The 20,604-nt window shown below is 40.9% G+C and overlaps 1 protein-coding gene across 4 annotated transcripts in view; it reads right to left on the bottom strand.

The window, feature by feature from the left end:
* Positions 1–13,414: 13,414 nt before the first annotated feature.
* The window catches only part of epha7 (eph receptor A7), a 92,405-nt gene continuing 85,215 nt past the window's right edge, over positions 13,415–20,604 (bottom strand). For all 4 annotated transcript variants that reach the window (XM_019859096.1, XM_019859104.1, XM_019859114.1 and 1 more), the window contains exons 15-17: positions 17,500–17,693; positions 14,657–14,803; positions 13,415–13,755 (exon numbers count right to left, since the gene is read on the bottom strand). In XM_019859096.1, the coding sequence (XP_019714655.1) occupies positions 13,641–13,755; positions 14,657–14,803; positions 17,500–17,693 (456 nt within the window). In that variant the 3' untranslated portion in view covers positions 13,415–13,640. The remainder of the gene's footprint in view (positions 13,756–14,656; positions 14,804–17,499; positions 17,694–20,604) is intronic.

Below are 20,604 nucleotides of genomic sequence, written 5' to 3'. Positions count from 1 at the left end.
TGGGTGGTGGGGAATCTGAAGGAGCACCTGGGACCACATGGTCCGATACCAGCAGCATAGTCATGGGAGAAGGCGAATCTTTCAGAATCATTGGCAAATTGATTTTTCAAGGCAGCTGATATCCCATATCTCCTCAGTGTCCTCACTACAGAGAGTTTTTGTCATTTGTGATTTGTTTTTCGAATAATTGACCTTTATTGGGAGACACAGAGCACCGCTGAGCTTGGTATGTGGGGAAAAGTTGAACGGTCAAACTTTGTTAACAGTGAGACGGCTAAAAAGCTGTTGATTTGCACCATTATGTGCGGCAATAGCAACAAAACTGTTTTCGCTTTTTATGGAGGCCCGCTGGTTTTCGTGTGACCAAGGCTTTTGTGTATGAGCTGCGTGAGGACTTGATGGTTTAAAAAATTTGTCGATGACCGTTTTATGCCTCAGTATCTTACAGCATCTTACATTTTTGTTTGGTGGAGTGCCGTGGGTGTTTTTCTCAAATGTCTCACAAAAGGTTGAAATGGACGAGGTAAGACAGGTCAGAGTGCAAAACTAAGATGACCTGACCTGACTTAACTTGTCCAAGAAAAATGACTTGAATTGGCTCACTTGAGAGTTAAAATTGACAACTTTTAACATAGGCTACTTTTTGTCACGTGTGACTTTATCCCATCTCTGTATCTTAGATCGGCAAGACAAAACACATTTCTATAAATAACTCAGGGAAAACATAAAAAAATATTGACAGGGGAAGCGGCAGAATCCATCTGCCTGATAAAACATGAAGGCAGGCTTTAGCCATCGTGCTGGGGCAAAAAGCCGAGTCACTGAATGAGGAGTGTGTTACTCTGAAGACAATGCGTGCAAAGCCAGTGACCTGGACTTAATCCTACAAATCTTTCTTCTCCTCAAGAATTTGAAATGGAAAAGCAGATTATATGCATTCACAAATTCAGCTGGAGAAGTTGCTCGAGTTCCCCTCACGCGTTTTTACAGGTATGGGTTACCCTTGCTCTATTACACATGAAAGGGAAGGTGTTTTACCATATTTTCCGCACTAAAAGGCGCACCTAAAAGCCTTTCATTTTCTTAAAAGCTCGCAGCGTGTCTTAAAATCCGATGCGCCTTGTGTATGGTCATTACGGTAATATTTCGACCCCAACAATGCAGAGTTCAAACTTGAGGCGATCAGTTACGCAGTTGCACACGGAAATAGAGCAGCGGCAAGAGAGTTCAACGTTAATGAGTCAGTGTTATAACTTGCTGTTGGTTAAGTGAACTGTGTCACTGCTTTATTAAAAAAAATTGACTGACATCTGATCGTTCTCTTGGTATTTCCTTGAGCGTAGCTCCATCTAGTGGATGCATTGTAGATTGCGTCTTATAAGCGGTGCACCCAATGTATGAAATAAAAATTACAAAATAGGCCATGTAAGGTGTCCTTGTCTGTTTTGAAAGGCGCTTATAAATAAAATGTACCGTATTGGCCTGAATATAAGACGGTGTATTTGCATTGAAATAAGACAAAAGTGGGGGTCGTCTTATATTCGGGGTCTAGACATTATACCCATTCACGGCGCTAGATGGCGCCAGATATCATTGAAGCGAATGCTGAACTTGACTCCCCAGGCCAAAATGAACCCCTGCCACGAAGAATAAAACTAAAAATAGCGGTAGCACGAAGAAGAAAAATAAAAAATAGCGGTAAGAAGGAAAAGAGAAGAAAATAATAGAAGAGACAACAGAAAATGGAGAAACGTAGTGACAATCTGGAGAAAAGTGGGCAGCTGAGGAGAAGTTATGATGTAATTTACATTTCAAAAACCAGAAGCCATTCATTTACGAATGTGATTGCACTTCAGATTTGAATGAGGCAAAATAACATGCTTTTCTCTCAAATATATTGTTATAATCATTTGTTTCAGATGCACTGTAATTATTTTCTGTATAAAAATTAATTTGGTGTTTAAAAAGTCTTTTTTCAAACTTGAGTCTTGAAAAAGAGGGGGGTCGTCTTATAATCAGGGCCGTCTTATATTCGGGCCAATCCGGTATAATCAGCCATTAAAGGTGCGCCTCATAATACAGTGCGCCTTTTAGTGTGGAAAATACGGTACACTTTTACTTGTAGGGATATTTACTATCATCACTGCTGTGAAAGTGAAATGTCACAAAAGTTTGATGTCAAAACACAAATGTTGCATCACTGCATTGAGCCTTTGACCCATTGACATCATCAAATGTTGCGTTATTCTTTTATCATGCATTCTCAGGCTTGTACTGGAGTTTTTTTTAAGTTTGATGAGAACAGCTCCCAATAAGGAGCTGGTTTTGTTGTTTCACCACTCCTGCTTTCACCCACTTTCAAGAACTTTCAAAATCTCATTGGCCAGCCATTGCTGAAGTGACATGCCAAAATATGGATCAAGCCCTGCAAACTTTCAGCTTGGCAAGCGGCCGAACAAAATGTCGTTCATATCCGCCAAGAACATTTTACCAGCGCGCCTCCGAACCACAACCGCAAGTCCAAAGTGGCGCAACACCGCATTTTGCTTTTACCATTTAAATTTTTAATCAAGCCTTTTCCTGCCATTCTTTTTTTTTTTTTCATTCGACCCATAGGCTGCCAACTGCGAGACTCAAATCAGGGAAACTTCCCACATCGCCTGCCATTTGCGGGGGCGAAAGTTAGACAAACTGTGAGTTCAACATTTGCAGAATTAACCAGATTTTACCAAGAACAAATGAGTGTGTTTTTGGAATGTGACTGGAAATGGGAGTACCCAGAGAAAACTCATACAGGCACAGAAAGAACATGCAAATTCCACACAGGAAGGCTGGGGCCAGAATCGAACCCACGACCTCTGCACTCTGAGGCGGACGTACTAACCAGTCGCCCACCGTGCCGCGCTTTAAAGTATTTAAATATAAATATTAAAAATACCTACACACACACACACACACTACTTGTGGCAGCCCAGTGGTCCAGTGATTAGCCCGTCAACTTCACAGTGCAGAGGTGCAGGGTTCGATTCCAGCTCCGGCCTCCCTGTGTGGAGTTTGCATGTTCTCCCCGTGCCTGCGTGGGTTTTCTCTGGGTGATGCGGTTTGTTCCCACATTCCCAAAACATACGTGGCAGGTTAATGGACCACTCTAAAAATTGTTTCTCGGTGTGAGTGTGAGCGCGGATGGTTGTTCGTCTATGTGTGCCCTGCGATTGACTGGCAACCGGTTCAGGTTGTCCCCCCGCCGACTGCCCAAAGACAGCTGGGATAGACTCCAGCACTCCCCGTGACCCTTGTGAAGATGAAGCGGATCGGAAAATGGATGGATGAATGGACACACTACTTGTCAAGTTTAAATTTGACAAGTGTCATCTTTGATTTTTTTGTGAAATTAAGCATGTTTTGTGTGTGTGTGTGTGTGTGTGTGTGTGTGTGTGTGTGTGTGTGTGTGTGTTTTTCTTACAATAATTGAGAAGAAATTTGTTCCGGGCCTACAATGGAAGAAACCTTTCACGTTCAGGAAGAATTTTAAACGACTGCCGCCTATTCAGAGCACACAGTGAAGGATCTGTCATGGGGTGATTGGAGTGAAGCCACATGTTGATTTTTTTTAATGAAGTGCCACCGTAACCCTTCAAAAAAAAATCAAAGATGACACTTGTCAAATTCCACAAGTTCAGGCTGACCTTCAGGACCCCTCCGGTGGTCAGCCCCGATTTTGCGCGGGTGGACGCAGTGAGGCAATCACGAGAATCGACATCAGACCAACTTTCAGGAACGTTCCGTCATGTACCTGGCATGTCGTTCAAAAATTTCATCTGCTTCCTGTACATTTTCAAAGGGCGGTGAGCTGTGGTGGCAGCCCGTACTTTTAGCTCATCGGCCAGCACTCTGCACTCCCAACCTGGAGGCTGGATTCGATCCCCAAGTAGGGCAGAGACACAAGAATTAAAACGCCACCACATGTACAATCCCCCCCATGATTAAAATGTGGTAAACTCACATACTTTTCTACTCTCTCCCTTGAAAATATTCAAATCATCTCTTAGTTAAATGCATTTTATGTGCAACCAAAGTACATGTCCGAGATTGTAACGAAAGGTTTTCATGGGGAAATATACCAGGGTAGGTTTGCGGACACAATGCACATTTTACAGCTATTTTTAGAACTTCCCATACTTTTACACTGTGATCCCTTGACCGGAAACTAAAAGTCTTGCGGAAAACAATAAGTCTTGGTCCCAAAGGTGAGCAAAGTCGAGGCAAATATGCTACCATAATGGAAGCTTGCTAGATATCTACACACATTCCACTGAAAGCATAGTGCAGTTATTCCTTTGCACTAATGCGATCTCAGTGCACTCTAAACCCGAAATGAAAATCCGAGAATAGAGTCTTGGCATGATTTCAAGACAAAGGAGTTGAGTTATATCATGTAAGCCCGAAGTATGTCAAATACTGTAGGTAGTTTGGTTTTTCTTTGGCTTTCCAGTCGTCGCTGCTGCGTGTGATGTGTTCAATAACACCTCGTAACGGAGAATGAGTGGTTTTTTTCCTTTTACTGTATACACTGGTACCTATGAAATTAATTTGTTCTGGAAAAAAATTTTTAACGAGAAAAATTTTCCACGTAAATGCCCTAATCCGTTCCAAGACCCCCACCAAAAAAAAAAAATAAATAAAAAAATAATAAAATAAAATAAAAATTCTGACGTTTTCTCAAGCATAAAAATGCATCACAATACGTAACAAATACATGTTACAATTATTGCAAAATAAATGAGGGTTGTGCATCATGTAAAAAAACAAAAACAAAAAATAAAGAATTAAAAATGATTGTCATTTAACTGTTAACTGCGTCCTCATTGTTTTTTGCCCTCTTTAGTTCATGTTCTCTCTCAAATGTGGTTTTTGCCTGGCGTTTTGTAAACAACTGATCCAAAGTTATTTGCTTTTGTCGGCTTTTAACAATCCTTCGAAAATGTCCAAGGCAAACATCAGCCTAGTGAGCGATCGCCTGACTGATGAACACTTTTTCTGGGAGATTCACAATTACGTAAAACTATCGGAATGGCTCAAGGGGCCATGGGGCGATTGACGAGGACGCCGCATCGACACATCTCTATCTATCTCCACACATAGACACACACCGTAGAGATGCCAGGAAGATGCTCGCTAATAGCCAATGGCAGAGCAGCAAAAAGTATATTGCGTTTAGGAAACTCGGAGCTGCGGCTAGCAGCCCATACTGTATTTTTACCTTTCGTATCTTGAAATTTCTTTCGTAACAAGAGGCAATATTTTCCTGTTGAGGCGTTTCATAACTTCAACATTTCGCATGAAGAGACGTTCGTAAGTAGAGTTACAACTGTGTAGTTGTAACGTTGGATTATTAAAAAAAAAAAAAAAAAAAAAGAATCTAGACAATGTTTTGTTGCACAGATGCACTGTGATGGTTGTCCGGAACAAAGTGCGACTTCACCTTTCCTCATGCCATACTGTGTTACATTAAAAGAACATCTACAATTCACCTGAATGTCAGTGTTATTTGAAGCCATAGCGACGTGGAGCCGCAAACTGCCACACTCTGTAATGGGAAAATGTGAAAGACGCTGTTGCAAAAGTCCCGCACTTGTCACCTTCACTAACTAAGCCATATGTTTAATCTATCCATCCATTTTCTGATCCTCACAAGGGTCGCGGAGGGTGCTGGAGCCTATCCCAGCTGTCTTTGGGCAGTCGGCGGGGCACACCCTGAACCGGTTGCCAGCCAATCGCAGGGCACACAGAGACGAACAACCATCCGCGCTCACACTCACACCTAGGGACAATTTAGAGTGTTCAATCAGCCTGCCATGCATGTTTCTGGAATGTGGGAGGAAACCGGAATACCTGGAAAAAAACCCACACAGGCACGGGGAAAACATGCAAACTCCACACAGGAAAGCCGGGGGCCAGGATCGAACCCACGACCTTTGCACTGTGAGGTCGACGCGGTAATTACAGTTGCACCGGGCCACCCCCATATGTTTAATAGAATGCTAAATGTAGAATTTGTGTGTGTGCGAGTCAGAGAGACAAAGAGAAATAGCTTGTGTTTGGCTTTTCTCGCTATGCAAGCACATGCTTTTTTTCTGAATGGATTAGTGTGTTAGTTGTAGACAGGAAATATATAAATATAAAACATATATTGAGCTGCATTATGTGTCCCGCTACGCTGACTTAATGCCTCACTCTGGTAGTCGATAAACATTTTAATCGTGGCTACATTTTACTGTATTTCATGGATATTGTGTTCTATTTCATCCATCCATCCATTTTTTTGATCTGCTTATCCTCACAAGGAGCCCATCCAAGCTGTCTTTGGGCAGTAGGTGGGCGGCACCCTGAACCGGTTGCCAGCCAATCGCAGGGCACACAGAGACGAACAGCCATCCGCGCTCACAATCACACCCAGGGACAATTTAGACTCTAAATTTTAGAGTGATCTATTAGCCTGCCTTGGATGTTTTTGGAATGTGGGAGGAAACCGGAGTACCCCGGAGAAAACTCACCCAGACACGGGGAGAACATGCAAACTCCACACAGGACAGCCAGAGCCAGAATCGAACCTTGCACATCTGTACTGTGATGCAGATGCCCTAACCAGTCGATCACCGGGCCAGTCATTGGCGACATGTTTTTACACTTTACTTAAATGATGGCGCATCAGAAGTTTGCCCATGACTTAGACTCTGACTTATAAAACGAGGCCAAAATTTAATTAAGCAACAGGTCAGAAGTCGAAAAATTTTGGTGTCAATGTCGTCAAGGTACCGCTGTGGTTTTAATGTGTGAAGCTTCTTGCCTTGCGATTTCAAGGTTTTGCAAAACCTACTTATAAACATATTCTGCGGTTTATCACCTTCTAACGCTTCGTTCACAACACACTGGTCAATTATTAAATCCCGAGACCCAAAAAGAAGTTCTGGAGCATTTTCTATTTGGGCTCCAGTGTTCTAGAATGCCCTACCCACGAAAATTCAAGCCGCCACCTCAGTCCAAATGTTTAAAACATGACTTCAGATTTATTTGTAAACTCTTGCATTTCGCTGAACCGCATGTTGGCCTGTTTGACTGCCGCTTCCTCTTTTTGTCCTTCACCCTCCTCCCTGATCTGGAAAGGAGGGCTCCGTGACGATCTGAGGTGGACCAACTACTCGGAGGTGCCACTATGAAGATTTCTTTATTGACCAACTGGGCTGAGTTCAGAGAGGGATCCCACCTCTCCAAAAGCGTCTTCCTGCAGCGTTTCATCTTGTTAAATTAACTTTTAGATCATTCTAACGAACATTGTATCACACCATATTGTGTTAAATGTTGCCAACTCGGCATCCATTGAAGCCTGGTCATCCTGAAAGGGGGATTCTCCCATCTGCGGCCCCTTCTCAAGGCCTCTCCTGGGGGTTAAGATCAGGGGATGTCGTTCATATTAGTCAACTGTGGGCATGTGAAGCCCTTTGAGACTTTAAGGGCTAAATAAATATATTTGACTTGCATGTGTTTTTGTGTTGCCTGTGTGCTGTAATGCATGCAAGACAATATCTGTACAGTGCAAAGTGGCAATTTAGCTTCATTGCAGGTATTAAAAGAAGCACATTCAAAACACATTATGACTCACGAGACACATAGCATTTTGCGATTGCGTTCTATTTCCAAAAATATATGTACAGTCTATTATAAAGGTTACAAAGCAGGAAGGAACCTTGATGTAACAAGAAATCAGTCTATCGAAACAAAATGTGCTGAATGGATTCGAGATTGCAGATTGCTGATCAGGCTAACCAATGGTTGAACTTTCTCATGTTCACTGACAAAAAAAAAGCTCCATTATTGTTTTTATGGCTGTAGACATTTAAAAGGCAAAAATTAACATAACAACCCAAATAAAGATGATCCTATCAGTCATCTCTGGTCCTAAATGAAAACTTACAGGTATGTACAACTGAAATCTTGTGTATGACCGTTCTCAAACTGTAACATACAAATAAGAGTACATTTTCACTGTATTCAGTTCTCTATTGGGGAACATATGTAAAACAAAACAAAACAATATAAATAAGATGTGCAAGTTCTACAATCAGAACAAACAATAGTGGTTAATGTGCTGCACTCTTTGGAATACTCAACGACCTCACCAAAGCAGTGACACCACTTCCAGTGTTGAATAATAGAATGTAAAGCAATTTTTTTTTTATTTCTGCATTTTTTTTAATTCAATCATTACAATTTAAGCAGATAAGTATTTTATTTCATTATAGTTTTTTTTTTTGTTGTTGTAAACCACCCTCTATCCAGTTTTACGAACCCTCAATTTCATAGCGGACATGAAACAAGATTATAGGTAAATATAAAATGGCCGTAATTGTCATGGTTCTGTTTGTGGCCAACAGGTGGCACTGTAGGGCTCCGCCTGCAGCTGCACACCTGTTGGTCATTGTGTCATTAGTTTGTTTGTTTAAAAGGACTCCCGGCACGACCACTCGGTGTTGGGTCATTGTTGCTGTTTCATTGTTGCTGTGTGCACGTGTCATGTTTTTTCTGTTTTAGGTTTTTTTTTTTTTTTTTTGCTACTTTGATTTCTTGTGATTTTGCTGGACTTTTTTTGAGTGAGTTTTGGAGTTAGTTTCTCCAGTGTATTCCTGTTTACATTTTTGTTAAATACATTTTGGTCGCTCCACCCTGCTCCTCCCTGCTTTTTGGGGTCCTCCAACTACCACCTCAAAAAACATGAGACGTGCACACAGCAACAATGAAACAGCAACAATGAGCAGACACCGAGTGGTCGTGCTGGGAGTCCTTTTAAACAAACAAACTAATGACACAATGACCAACAGGTGTGCAGCTGCAGGCGGAGCCCTACAGTGCCACCTGTTGGCCACAAACAGAACCATGACAGTAATCTCAATTAGGTTCAAGCAGCTGTTTCTCCGGCACACGCAAAATAGCTGACAGAGGCATTCAACCCTGAGATTCGCAGGGCCAGTGTCAATCAACGCATTGAGAAGAACCATTCCCAATCGAGATTTGTCAAAATTGCATTATTGTATCTTTTTTTTCTCTGCTATGTATCGAAATAAAATCAAGCAGCAATGCTGCAGATGTCAACATACAACTACGTCGACAATTGGTTATTTAGAATACGCTGATCAAAGATTTCAGACACAAAACCTGATATTGTACATTTTCATTTTTTGTTTAAGTTTAATACCATGCACCTGAACCAATGCTTTTATTAAACAATAAAAATATGGCAATACAGTGGTCCGTTGTTTATCACGGGTTTCACTTTCCAAATCCGTAAAGTAGTACCGTATTGGCCCGAATATAAGACGGCCCTGATTATAAGATGAACCCCTCTTTTTCAAGACTCAAGTTTGAAAAAAGACTTTTTGAACACCAAATTAATTTTTATTCAGAATATAATTACAGTACATCTGAAACAAATGATTATAACAATATATTTGAGGGAAAAAGCATGTTATTTTGCCTCATTCAAATCTTAATATCTGAACATTTAAATATGTAAACTAAAGTGCAATCACATTCGTAAATGAACGGCTTCTGGTTTTTGAAATGTAAATTACATCATAACTTCTCCTCAGCTGCCGGTTAACCTGGCTGATCTTTGACCCACTTTTCTCCAGATTGTCACTACGTTTCTCCATTTTCTTTTTATCTCTTCGATTATTTTCTTCTCTTTTCTCTCTTACCGCTATTTTTTTACTTTTCTACTTCGTGCTACCGCTATTTTTATTTTTATTCTTTGTGACAGGGGTTCACTTTGGCCTGGGGAGTCAAGTTCAGCATTCGCTTCAATCATATCTGGCGCCATCTAGCGTCGTGAATGGGTATAATGTTTAGACCCCGAATAAAAGACGACCCCCACTTATTTCAATGCAAAAGACACCGGCTTATATTCAGGCCAATACGGTATTTTTTTTCTAAACAATTATTATACTGTCTGTAGTCGCTGATGGTGTCGTGGTACACTCACCGGACTTGTGTGCGGGCAGCGTTGGATCAATTCCCACTCATTGACGGTGTGGATGTGGGTGTGAATGGTTGTTCATCTCTTTAGGTGCCCTGCGACTGACTGGCGACCAGTTCAGGGTGTAGCCCGCCTTCCGCCTGAAGTCAGCTGGGATAGACTCCAGCACCCCTATGTGGCCCTCTTTGGGATAAGGGGTGATGATAAGAGGTTGCTGGAGCCTATCCTAGCTGACTTCGGGCAAAAGGCGGACTACACCCTGAACTGGTCGCTCGTCAGTCGCAAGGTACATATAGAGCCGAACAACCATTCACACCCTCACTGAGTGGGAATTGATCCCATGCTGCCCGCAGGCAAGTACGCCACTTCACCATCAGCGACTGTCAACTGTTTTTATTTCTTAAATTCACATTCTGATTCTGTGTAGCAGCAAACGATTTTTTTTTTTTTGTCTAGAAGCATAGCTTAAGTGATTCCGCACACACACAAAAAAAAGTCACACACAAGATCAACTGTAATGTAATTTTGAGAGCATTTATTGTGCAGACCTCAAAAGTCCAAATCAAAACTCAGGACTCTATTGTGAAAACAAAACAAATGACGACTGATATTGGAAATATTTATAGTGATATACTTTTAACTTTATAGGTCACTCCTCATGTCTGATGAAGGGCGTAGAGACGAATAGTAATTCATTTCGAGTTTCCGGTTCAGTTTAATTTAGTAGATTTTCTTTCCACAATCCAGACATTTATTAAATTGCTGTCAATTTTGCTTTTCCAAGCTGGACACGCTCCGGTCTGCTTTTAACCTGGAACCCGATAACATGATAAGCTGTCCACTATAGTTATCGCTGTCCCGGAAAGGGTTAAATAGGCTGGCCGGGACAATCTTAAGCTTGTTTTAGAAATGAGCACGCCTTGTCGCTTTTGTACCGGGGTGACAGTAGCTGTCAAGTTTAGATGGGGAGAAGATGAAGGACCGGTAAAATAAACAAACAGTTCCATGGATCTGGTTTATTTCCCTGCCTTTTGAATTCATCACCAGCTGACGAATATTTCAAATACACCATATGAGAGCAGGAGCGCCAAAACAGAAGAAAGCCTATGATTGCTCTTTTTTTTTTTTTTTTTTTTTTTGTATTTGTTTTTTTTTTTTTTTGCTTGTTTCATATTTCAGTAGTAAGTCAATCAAGGGATGCTTTTTTTTTCTTTTTTTTTTAAACAAGTTAGTGCAATAACGGATTTTCCTTATCTTTCTGAGATAAGACTTTGTAAACACTCAACCAGAGATGTTTTGGTGGTTTGAGGTGAAGGGTGAGGGTACTAAACTGGCAAATTGTTTTGCCAGTATTTATCTGCTACAAAGCTTCCAGTTTGTAACATTCGTACAAAGCAAACGCATTTCACATCCACGGCAGTCGTAAAGAATGAACACAGCAGATGTTGCGCATCAAAATCCCCCCTCTGACCATTTGGCAAAATTCTTGAATACCACAACCCTGTATTGATTATCAGGCAGCAAGTTTGGTGGATACAAATATAAACTCTGTCGTGATTGAACGGTGCTTTTCAAAAGGGGACTTCTCCTTTTAACACACATAACTAGCACCTTTGAAAGCTCTTTTTTTTTTTTTTTAAATCCTGGTAATTATTGCTTTGTTTAGTTCATCCCTTCTTTGCACTTTAGCTTTCACCTGTGTTCTTGCAGTGCAAGATTCGGCGACAAGGAAAAGAAAACAATCCCACCTCGATGGACAAGCACTCGAACAGAATGACACAGAAAGCGTTTTTAACAATACAGTGGTACCTCTGCTTACAAAATTAATTGGTTCTGGAAGAAATTTCTTAAGTAGAAAATTTTGGAAGTAGAAACGCATTTTCCATGTAAATGCCCTAATCCGTTCCAAGCCCCCTCAAAATGCAGTCAAAAATGTTTTCTCAAGCATAAAAATGCATCAAAATATGGAACAAATACATGTTACAATTAGATTATTGCCCAATAAATTAAAGTTGTGCATAATGTAAAAAACAAAGAAAAGAATAAAGAATAAAAACGATGGTAATTTAACTTAACTGCGTCCTCATCGGGTTTTTTTTTCCCTCTTTAGATGATGTTCTCTCTCAGAAGTGGTTATTGCCTGGCGTTTTGTCCAGAACTGATCCAAGGACGTTTGCTTTTGTCAGCTTTTAACAATCCTTCAAAAATGTCCAAGGCAAACATCAGCATAGCGAGCGATCGCCCGACTGGTGAACACTTTTTCTGGGAGATTCACATTTCCGTAAAACTACCGAACGCCTCACCGGCCGAGAGGCGAATGACGAGGACGCACGCCGCATAGACACAGATCTATCTATGTACACACATAGACACATTTGGTAGAGGTCCCTCTTAGCCAATGGGATGTCAGGAAGATGCGAGGTAATAGCCAATGGTAGAGCAGCTAGAAGTATGTTGCGTTCAGGAAACTTGGGAGCTGCGACTACCAGCCCATGTTGTATTTTTACCTTTGGTATCGTGAAATTTCTTTCGTAACAAGAGGCAATATTTTCCTTTTGAGGCATTTCGTAACTTTGACAATTTCGTATGAGGAGACGTTTGTAAGTAGAGGTACCACTGCAGTTACATGTCCAACAGTTTTTTTTAAGGCAGTATTACGTCCACCGTTCCCGATCTTTAAGATACATACAATATTTTGCAGCTGAAATACCCACACAGAACTGTGCGCCATTTTGGCAAAATGATGGAAAAACAAGGTCATGGGGTGGGAGGTGGTGGATGGTTCAAAGAAGTCTGTGATGACTCCTTATCGTATTGCTAATTTGAGAAAGAGTCAAGGAGTTCCATCTGGAAAAATATCAGCGTTGCACACGTTGACAAAGAGTCAAATTGAAAATGTCTTTGAAGACAAAACCTTGTCCAGAGCTGTACATTGAGTTTCACATCGACTCCGAACGTGTCCATAGAAAATGCACCTTTTGGAGGTTCTCTCCATAAATAACAATACTGAGTGTACCCTGTTTCCAAATTAAGTAGAAGAAAGTATGAATCGTTTACGCACGACGGCATTTCAAAGAAATGAGAGGGAGGGGAAAAAAAGAATCCCTCAAAGTAGAGACAAAGCCTTTTGTTTTTTTAAAAATATTACCATTGGGTGCGGGAGAGGTTGATGATAAAATGTTCATGGGAGAGAGATTATCCAGTAGAAGGAGAAAAATAAAACTTGCACAAATGCGCAGCTGTTGTTATTGTAGTTGTCCTCCAAAATAAAAAGGGAGGTGGCGCAGGATGAGTTGTTTTCACCGTGAGCAGGGCAGGACAGAATGTTTTTTTTTTTTAACGATGGTCCGGGACGGAAGTGAAAATGGAGGCGCCTCAGTCATGAAGTTAAAACCATTGTTTTCAATGCAATTGATATGTGTTCATTTGAAAAGAAAAAAAAAAAAGAAAATAAGAGAGATTGCTTTTGGTGGTTTTTGCATTTCTTCCTCTACTTGCTGTCCATTTTTTTTTCCACTCTGGGTGCAGCTCCAGGAGTATGATATCAGATGTCCTGTATTCTGAGTCAAACGAGGTTCCATTTCAGACATTTCATCTGTGTTTGCTGTCATCAGACCTGAACACCTGTATGGTGAAGGTGGAACATCTGAGCTCTCATTGTCTGAATGCTGCTCATCAACTTTTTCTGATGTTCCACTTGTGTAATACCCAACCGCACGACATCCCTGGAAGACACGACAACACATCCATTAGTCAAACAAAAACCGGAATTGATATTCGGTCCAATAATGAAATAACCCCAGACTGCTCACCATCTATAAAATAATCAAAATACTCAAATTAATTTACACACACGAGAAAAATAAGTTTATCTTTCTGATATACTGTATTGGCCCGAATATAAGACGGCCCTGATTATAAGACGACCCCCTCTTTTTCAAGACTCAAGTTTGAAAAAATTTTTGAACACCAAATTAATTTTTATACAGAAAATAATTACAGTACATCTGAAACAAATGATTATAACAATATATTGGAGAGAAAAAGCTTGTTATTTGGCCTCATTCAAATCTTAATATCTGAACATTTAAATATGTAAACTAAAGTGCAATCACATTCGTAAATGAACGGCTTCTGGTTTTTGGAATGTAAATGACATCATAACTTCTCCTCAGCTGCCGGTTAACCTGGCAGATCTTCGACCCACTTTTCTCCAGATTGTCGCGACGTTACTCAATTTTCTGTTATCTCTTCTATTATTTTCTTCTCTTTTCTTTCTTAAAGCTATTTTTTATTTTTCTTCTTCGTGCTACCGCTATTTTTAGTTTTATTCCTCATGACAGGGGTTCACTTTGGCCTGGGGAGTCAAGTTCAGCATTCGTTCAGCATATCTGGCACCATCTAGCGTTGTGAATGGGTATAATGTCTGGACCCCAAATATAAGACGACCCCCACTTTTTCAGTCTTATTTCAATGCAAAAAACACCGTCTTATATTTGGGCCAATACGGTATTATCAATAAGATGATGCAAAATGCTGGGGGCCAAAAAAGAAAAAGGCAGTGCACACTGCACGCAGAAGGAATAATTGCCGGAAGATGCTGTGAAAGTACTTCCCTCTACTTACTCAGTTGACATCCTGGCCACAGATTCCAGGGAAATGTAGCCAGCTGCGGTGAGGTTGTCTCTGTATCGCTCCATCTTGATGGCGACCAGCCACTCTTCCACTGAGTGGAAGGCGCTGACGTTGGATACGCTCTGACCTAACAGTGGACTGTGGGATGAGCACATAAAAGGTCGTGAGGTGTGAAAAGAAATGTCAGTGCAAAGTAATACGGGAGAATCAAAATGCTGACTGTTTTTTTTTTAATGATTAAAAGTAGCAGAATGCTTCACTTAAGGCCGCGTTCACACTGCAGGCCATGAGGCCCAGTTTGGATTTTTTTTTTTTTTTTGTTAAATCTGAACTTAATATATACGCGTTCATGTGACAAAATGTCAGAGTTTTTACCCGGACAAAGTTAAACAAATGACTCGACACACAGGGAAGATTGTCTTTCTGATCGGCGGAAGCAGATCTCTAAGAGAGAACGACGGCCAGTTGCTCCGTGATCACACTTTTATTGTTTACATTTGCAAAATACAAGAAAAACACTGCCCCCGATATTTGCATACCACGCCCCCAATCCGGCCCCTAGGTCGATACCTTTGCACACAGGCATTTAGGGGAGCTGAGAACGCACCAAAACGTCTAGACATGCCCAAATTAAATGAAACTTTAAACATGGTATAATTTTGCTCGTAGATTTCTCTATCACAAAATCAAATGCGACTTCGAATGTGAACACATCACATCCGTGATATGACACGCAGAAATCGTCGTATGGCGTATACCCCCCCGCCCCCCAAAATAAATTATTACCGTATTTTCCGCACGAGAAGGTACTTCGGAGTATAAGGCACACCTTCAATGAATGGTGCATTTTAAAATTGTTTTCATATATAGGGCGCGCTGCTTTCAGGCACATGAGATAATCGTGGACTTCAGGAAACATCCTTCACCACAGCTGCCCCTCACACTATCCGACTGCCCTGTGCCAACTGTTGAGACCTTCAAGTTCCTGGAAATCACAGTCTCCCAGGACATGAAGTGGGAGATCAGTACCAACTCCATCCTGAAAAAGGCTCAGCAGAGGAAGGATGTACTCCCTGAGCCTGCTGAGGAAGCACGGCCTGCCACAGGAGCTGCTGAGACAGTTCTACACAGCAGTCATCGAATCAGTCCTGTATTCCTCCATCACGGTTTGGTTTGGGGTCACCACAAAAAAGGTTGCAAGATTGCAACGGACAGCTAGGACGGCGGAAAAAAATCATTGGCACCGCCCTACCCACTCTTGAGGACTTGCACACCGCAAGAACCAAGACAAGGGCACGGAAAATCCGACAGGACCCCTCACACCCTGCCCACCACCTTTTCCAGCTACTCCCCTCAGGCAACCGCTACCGATCCATTGGCAGCAAATTCAGCAGACACTCAAACAGCTTCTTCACTAGTCTAGCCATTAAGTCCCTAAACAGTAACCCAAATCTACCTGTATCGTGGCTCTTTGCAATTTTGCACACCCCCGTGGAACAGCATTACCGCAATAATCATTGTAGCTCCACCTCTGTACTTACTTGAACCATTGTCACTGATCTATATTCCACAGCACCAGACAATTTAAAGCACTCAAGGACATCTGTACCATTGCATACTTAAACTTTTTCTACAAATACTGCTACTGGTCACTTTAAAATGGTTCAATGCACCAACTGCACAACTGTTACAACTGTTATAGTATTGTATTCTACCACTGATCACTTTAGCTCTGCTTGATACTTTGCACATTGACTCACGGCTGTCATTGGGCGGTACTACCGCACAACGGTACCCTTACATTACGGGAATGTCTTTCCATGCTTATTTGTCATGTCCTAGTTTATGATGGCACTAGTGCAGCCTGAACTACTGGAGACAAATTCCTTGTGAATTCTACATACTTGGCCAATAAAGATGATTCTGATTCTGACATTGAATAGAAGCTACAATAGTGGCTCCGGTTGCACTATGCATCGACTAGATGGAGCTATGCTGAAGGGAATAAAATAGAATACAATACACAGCTGTATTTTTCGAGAGCTTTCACAATCGCTTCAACTGTAACAAAGTGCTTTACGGAACATTTAAAATTCCACGTCCAAGAAATCAGAATATTGATCCATATATAAGGTGTATCAGATTACAAGGTGCACTGTCGCCTTTTGAGAAAAATGAATGCTTTTAGGTGTGCCTCATAGTGCGGAAAATACGGTATGTTGCACAATGTTTATGGAAGTAAATATAGTCTTGCATGTGAGGGCTAATTTTAGCATCTGTGTGGAAAAAAAATCTTTTGTATTTGTAAAACTGAATGTGAGGGCCAAATACAGCTTTAGAGAAATTAAAAAAACCCAACATTTTATTGTCTAACATTTAGTTTCAACTTATTTGGGTTGAATTCCAATTGGAATTGTACAATTCAGATTCAGGTTTTTAATACAAAGATTCAAACGAAACAATACAAATTCATCCTATGTGAAATTAATTTCTTTAATGCAACTTTAGTTATTCAAATTCAAATATGTATTATTAAGATTCAGTTTCTGGTGTACTGTCAATCTTCATTTTAAAGGGATTTGTGGCTCCTGTGAGCTTCTTTTTATTGGCAAGCAGGACCAAGTTGCTCTTTGAGAATTTTTGGTTGCCAACCCCTCACTAATACTGCAATATACTGTACTTATATTATGAAACTGCATAATGTTTCATAAGGCCTTGCTATGTCTTTGAAGTCCTTTAAAGCCACCCCACAGACTCAATCGGTTTCTCAAAATTTCAACAAATAAAAGGGAGAAACATAGCCGAATTTGATGTTCATGTTAAACGTTCCTCACCTTGTACACGTTCCGACCGGTGTTTTTAGTGTGTTGGGGTTCCGAATCATCTTGTCAAGAATGCTGATTATCTGATCAAACTTGGGGCGTTCTCCTCTGTCTTTCTTCCAACAATCCAGCATCAGCTGATGGAGGCCTGGGGCGCAGTCCATCGGGGCTGGAAGACGGTAGCTCTCCTCTAAAGCTTTCATGACCTGCAGACGGAAAACCGGTGTGAGTGCCTCGCTTCCGTTACACAGCTGTGTTAACCCTTTCAGGGACAGCGGTCATTACAGTGGACATCTTATCATGTTATCAGGTTACATGAAAGGGTTAAGCCAAAGTCAGATTCTCAATTGCAATGTCGACCTGACAGCAGAGTAAATAAATAAATAAATAAATAAAAGCAATTACAAACACAAAAACAACAAACTGTACAGTTTGATATACATGTACCGTAATTTCCGGACTATAAACCGCGACTTTTGTCACATGCTTTCAACTCTGCGGGCCTATTTAATGAAGCGGCCTATGTAAAGATTGTTCTAATGGCAGCCAGGGGGCGCTCAGTCATAAAAGATAAGAGTGGGACAAGTTGATACACACGCACACGCGCACACACACACACATGCTGCGCGCTATCATCTGTCACACTGGAAACAACCGGCCATGAGAGGGCACGTTTCACCTGTGTTTTGGGCTGCACTGCATCCACGAAGGATTACGACGCCCCCACCCCCGTAATAAATAAATGACTAAATAACCCTGCTGAAAGACATTGTTGTGAAAGTTGACATGAAAGCGTGGATGGTACAAAGGCTAATGAAGGAGGGTTGACCGAGTGTTGCGGCAAGCAAGGATTTTTTTTTCATTTAAAAAAAAAAAAAAAAAAACAAAAAAAACATTACTTGACGTCGAACAGTGACTTTTATGTTTTTTTTTTTTTTTTAACACGCCCTGTTAGCGCTGTTTTACTGCCGTGGTGCTGCCGTGTTAGAGGCACTATTTAGAAAGAAAAGTTAAAGTATGTTATTAAAAATTTGAAAATGCTTTCTGTGTACCGTCTTTCTTCATAAATATTTCATGTTACAACGTGGGCACCTGCGGCTTATAAACAGGTGTGGCTTATGTGTGTTACAAAATTTTTTTCCTTTAAAAATGTCGTGGGTGCAGTTTATAATCAGGTGCGCTCTATCGTCTGGAAAATTACGGTAGTTAAATAATCCATGAATTCTCTAAATTGCTTGTCCTTTTTTTTAGCTTTTCTTTTGCCTTGTTTTAGTCCAGGTTGGCTATGCAAATGACAATCCGTTCTCAATTACCTTACCTTGATCAACAAAAGTTAAAAAAGAAAAACTAACAAACAAACAAAAAAAAAAAAAATTCGTTGAGAGGTGTGCTGGTGCAGCTGATTTATGTCAGGTTAGACCAGGGGTCGGCAACACACGGCTATCGAGCTGCATGCGGCTCTTTCGCACCCCCCAGTGGCTCCTAGAGCTTTTTCAAAAATGTTTGAAAAAGGAAACAGATGGGAGGGAATTTTTTTTGTTTGTTTGTTTTCATATGGTTTCTGTCAGAGGACAAACATGACACAAACATGATTAACGTTTTCCGATGCCGTAAAAATGTGTCGGATAAATATTAAATGTCAACATTTTGTCAACGAATATTTGCGTCATAGCCTGCGACACGTTTGTATTAGCAGGGCGGGAAACAACAACAACAAAAAAAACCCCCAGCTGCCTTTCATGTACAATTCACTGAGGGTACTTGCAAAGAATGGAAATCTGGGCGGCCAAGAGAAGCATTTTTAAACGGTACACATGAGCTACGATATTTAGCACGCTGCGAAAGTGCGTCCCGTGCCTCGTTCATCTGTTCGAAAAGTAGATCTGTAGCGAACCCACTCGAGTGAAGCGCGTTCAGCAGTCGATAGTCCGGTGCTCTCTGGTGTGCGTGCGTAAGCGCGAACATGTACGCACGTGCACGTCTTTTGGTTTCAACCAATCAGCGCCGACGCAACCGACCTCACACATCAAGGAAGCTTTGGAGAACGACAACAGCTAAGTTAGCCTAGCTGACACCACGCTCGAAGCCAAACGGACACGTTTTTATCTCGTACTCTGTGTGTTTCCTTTTTTTTTTTTTGTCTAAATACCGTATTGGCCCGAATATAAGACGGTGTATTTGCATTGAAATAAGACTGAAAAAGTGGGGGTCGTCTTATATTCGGGGTCCAGACGTTATACCCATTCACGATGCTAGATCGCGCCAGATATCAATGAAGCGAATGCTGAACTTGACTCCCCAGGCCAAAGTGAACCCCTGCCACGATGAATAAAAATAAAAATAGCGGTAGCACGAAGAAGAAAAATAAAAAATAGTGGTAAAAAGGAAAAGAGAAGAAAATAATAGAAGAGATAGCAGAAAATGGAGAAATGTAGTCACAATCTGGAGAAAAGTGGGTTGAAGATCGGCCAGGTTAACCGGCAGCTGAGGAGAAGTTATGATCTAATTTACATTTCAAAAACCAGAAGCCATTCATTTACGAATGTGATTGCACTTTAGATTTGAATGAGGCAAAATAACATGCTTTTTCTCTCAAACATATTGTTATAATCATTTTTTTCGGATGTACTGTAATTATTTTCTGTATAAAAATTAATTTGGTGTTCAAAAAGTCTTTTTTCCAACTTGAGTATTGAAAAAGAGGGGGTCATCTTATAATCAGGGCCGTCTTATATTCGGGCCAATACGGTATATATATTTTTACTGCAATAACTGTCTTGTCCACGTTGTCTTTTTTCGTTCCACTGGGGTTTTGCAAGTGTGTTTAAAAAAAACAAGAAAATCTCTTTAGATCTTCCGTCAAAAAAGTTTAGGCACCCCTCCTCTACAGGATGAACTGCAGGGGAAAAAAAAACTTTTCATCATGAATGCTCGTTGTGTATTTGTAGCCAACTTAGTCATGTTGATAGCAGGCTAATATAGCTCATAGAGATACATACAGCATGTGTTGCCTTCAATATAAGGCTTTTTATTTTTTGCGGCTCGAGACATATTTGTTTTTTGTTGATTTTGGTCCAATATGGCTCCCCCCCGTATTTAAGACAATTTTTCTGTGTG

This window comes from Hippocampus comes, unplaced genomic scaffold (genome assembly GCF_001891065.2).
Source record: "Hippocampus comes isolate QL1 unplaced genomic scaffold, H_comes_QL1_v1.1 scaffold26, whole genome shotgun sequence".
In the NCBI taxonomy this organism is placed as follows: domain Eukaryota; kingdom Metazoa; phylum Chordata; class Actinopteri; order Syngnathiformes; family Syngnathidae; genus Hippocampus; species Hippocampus comes.
The sequence above is the reverse complement of the archived record's forward strand: the minus strand, read 5'-3'. Positions and strand labels throughout refer to the sequence as shown.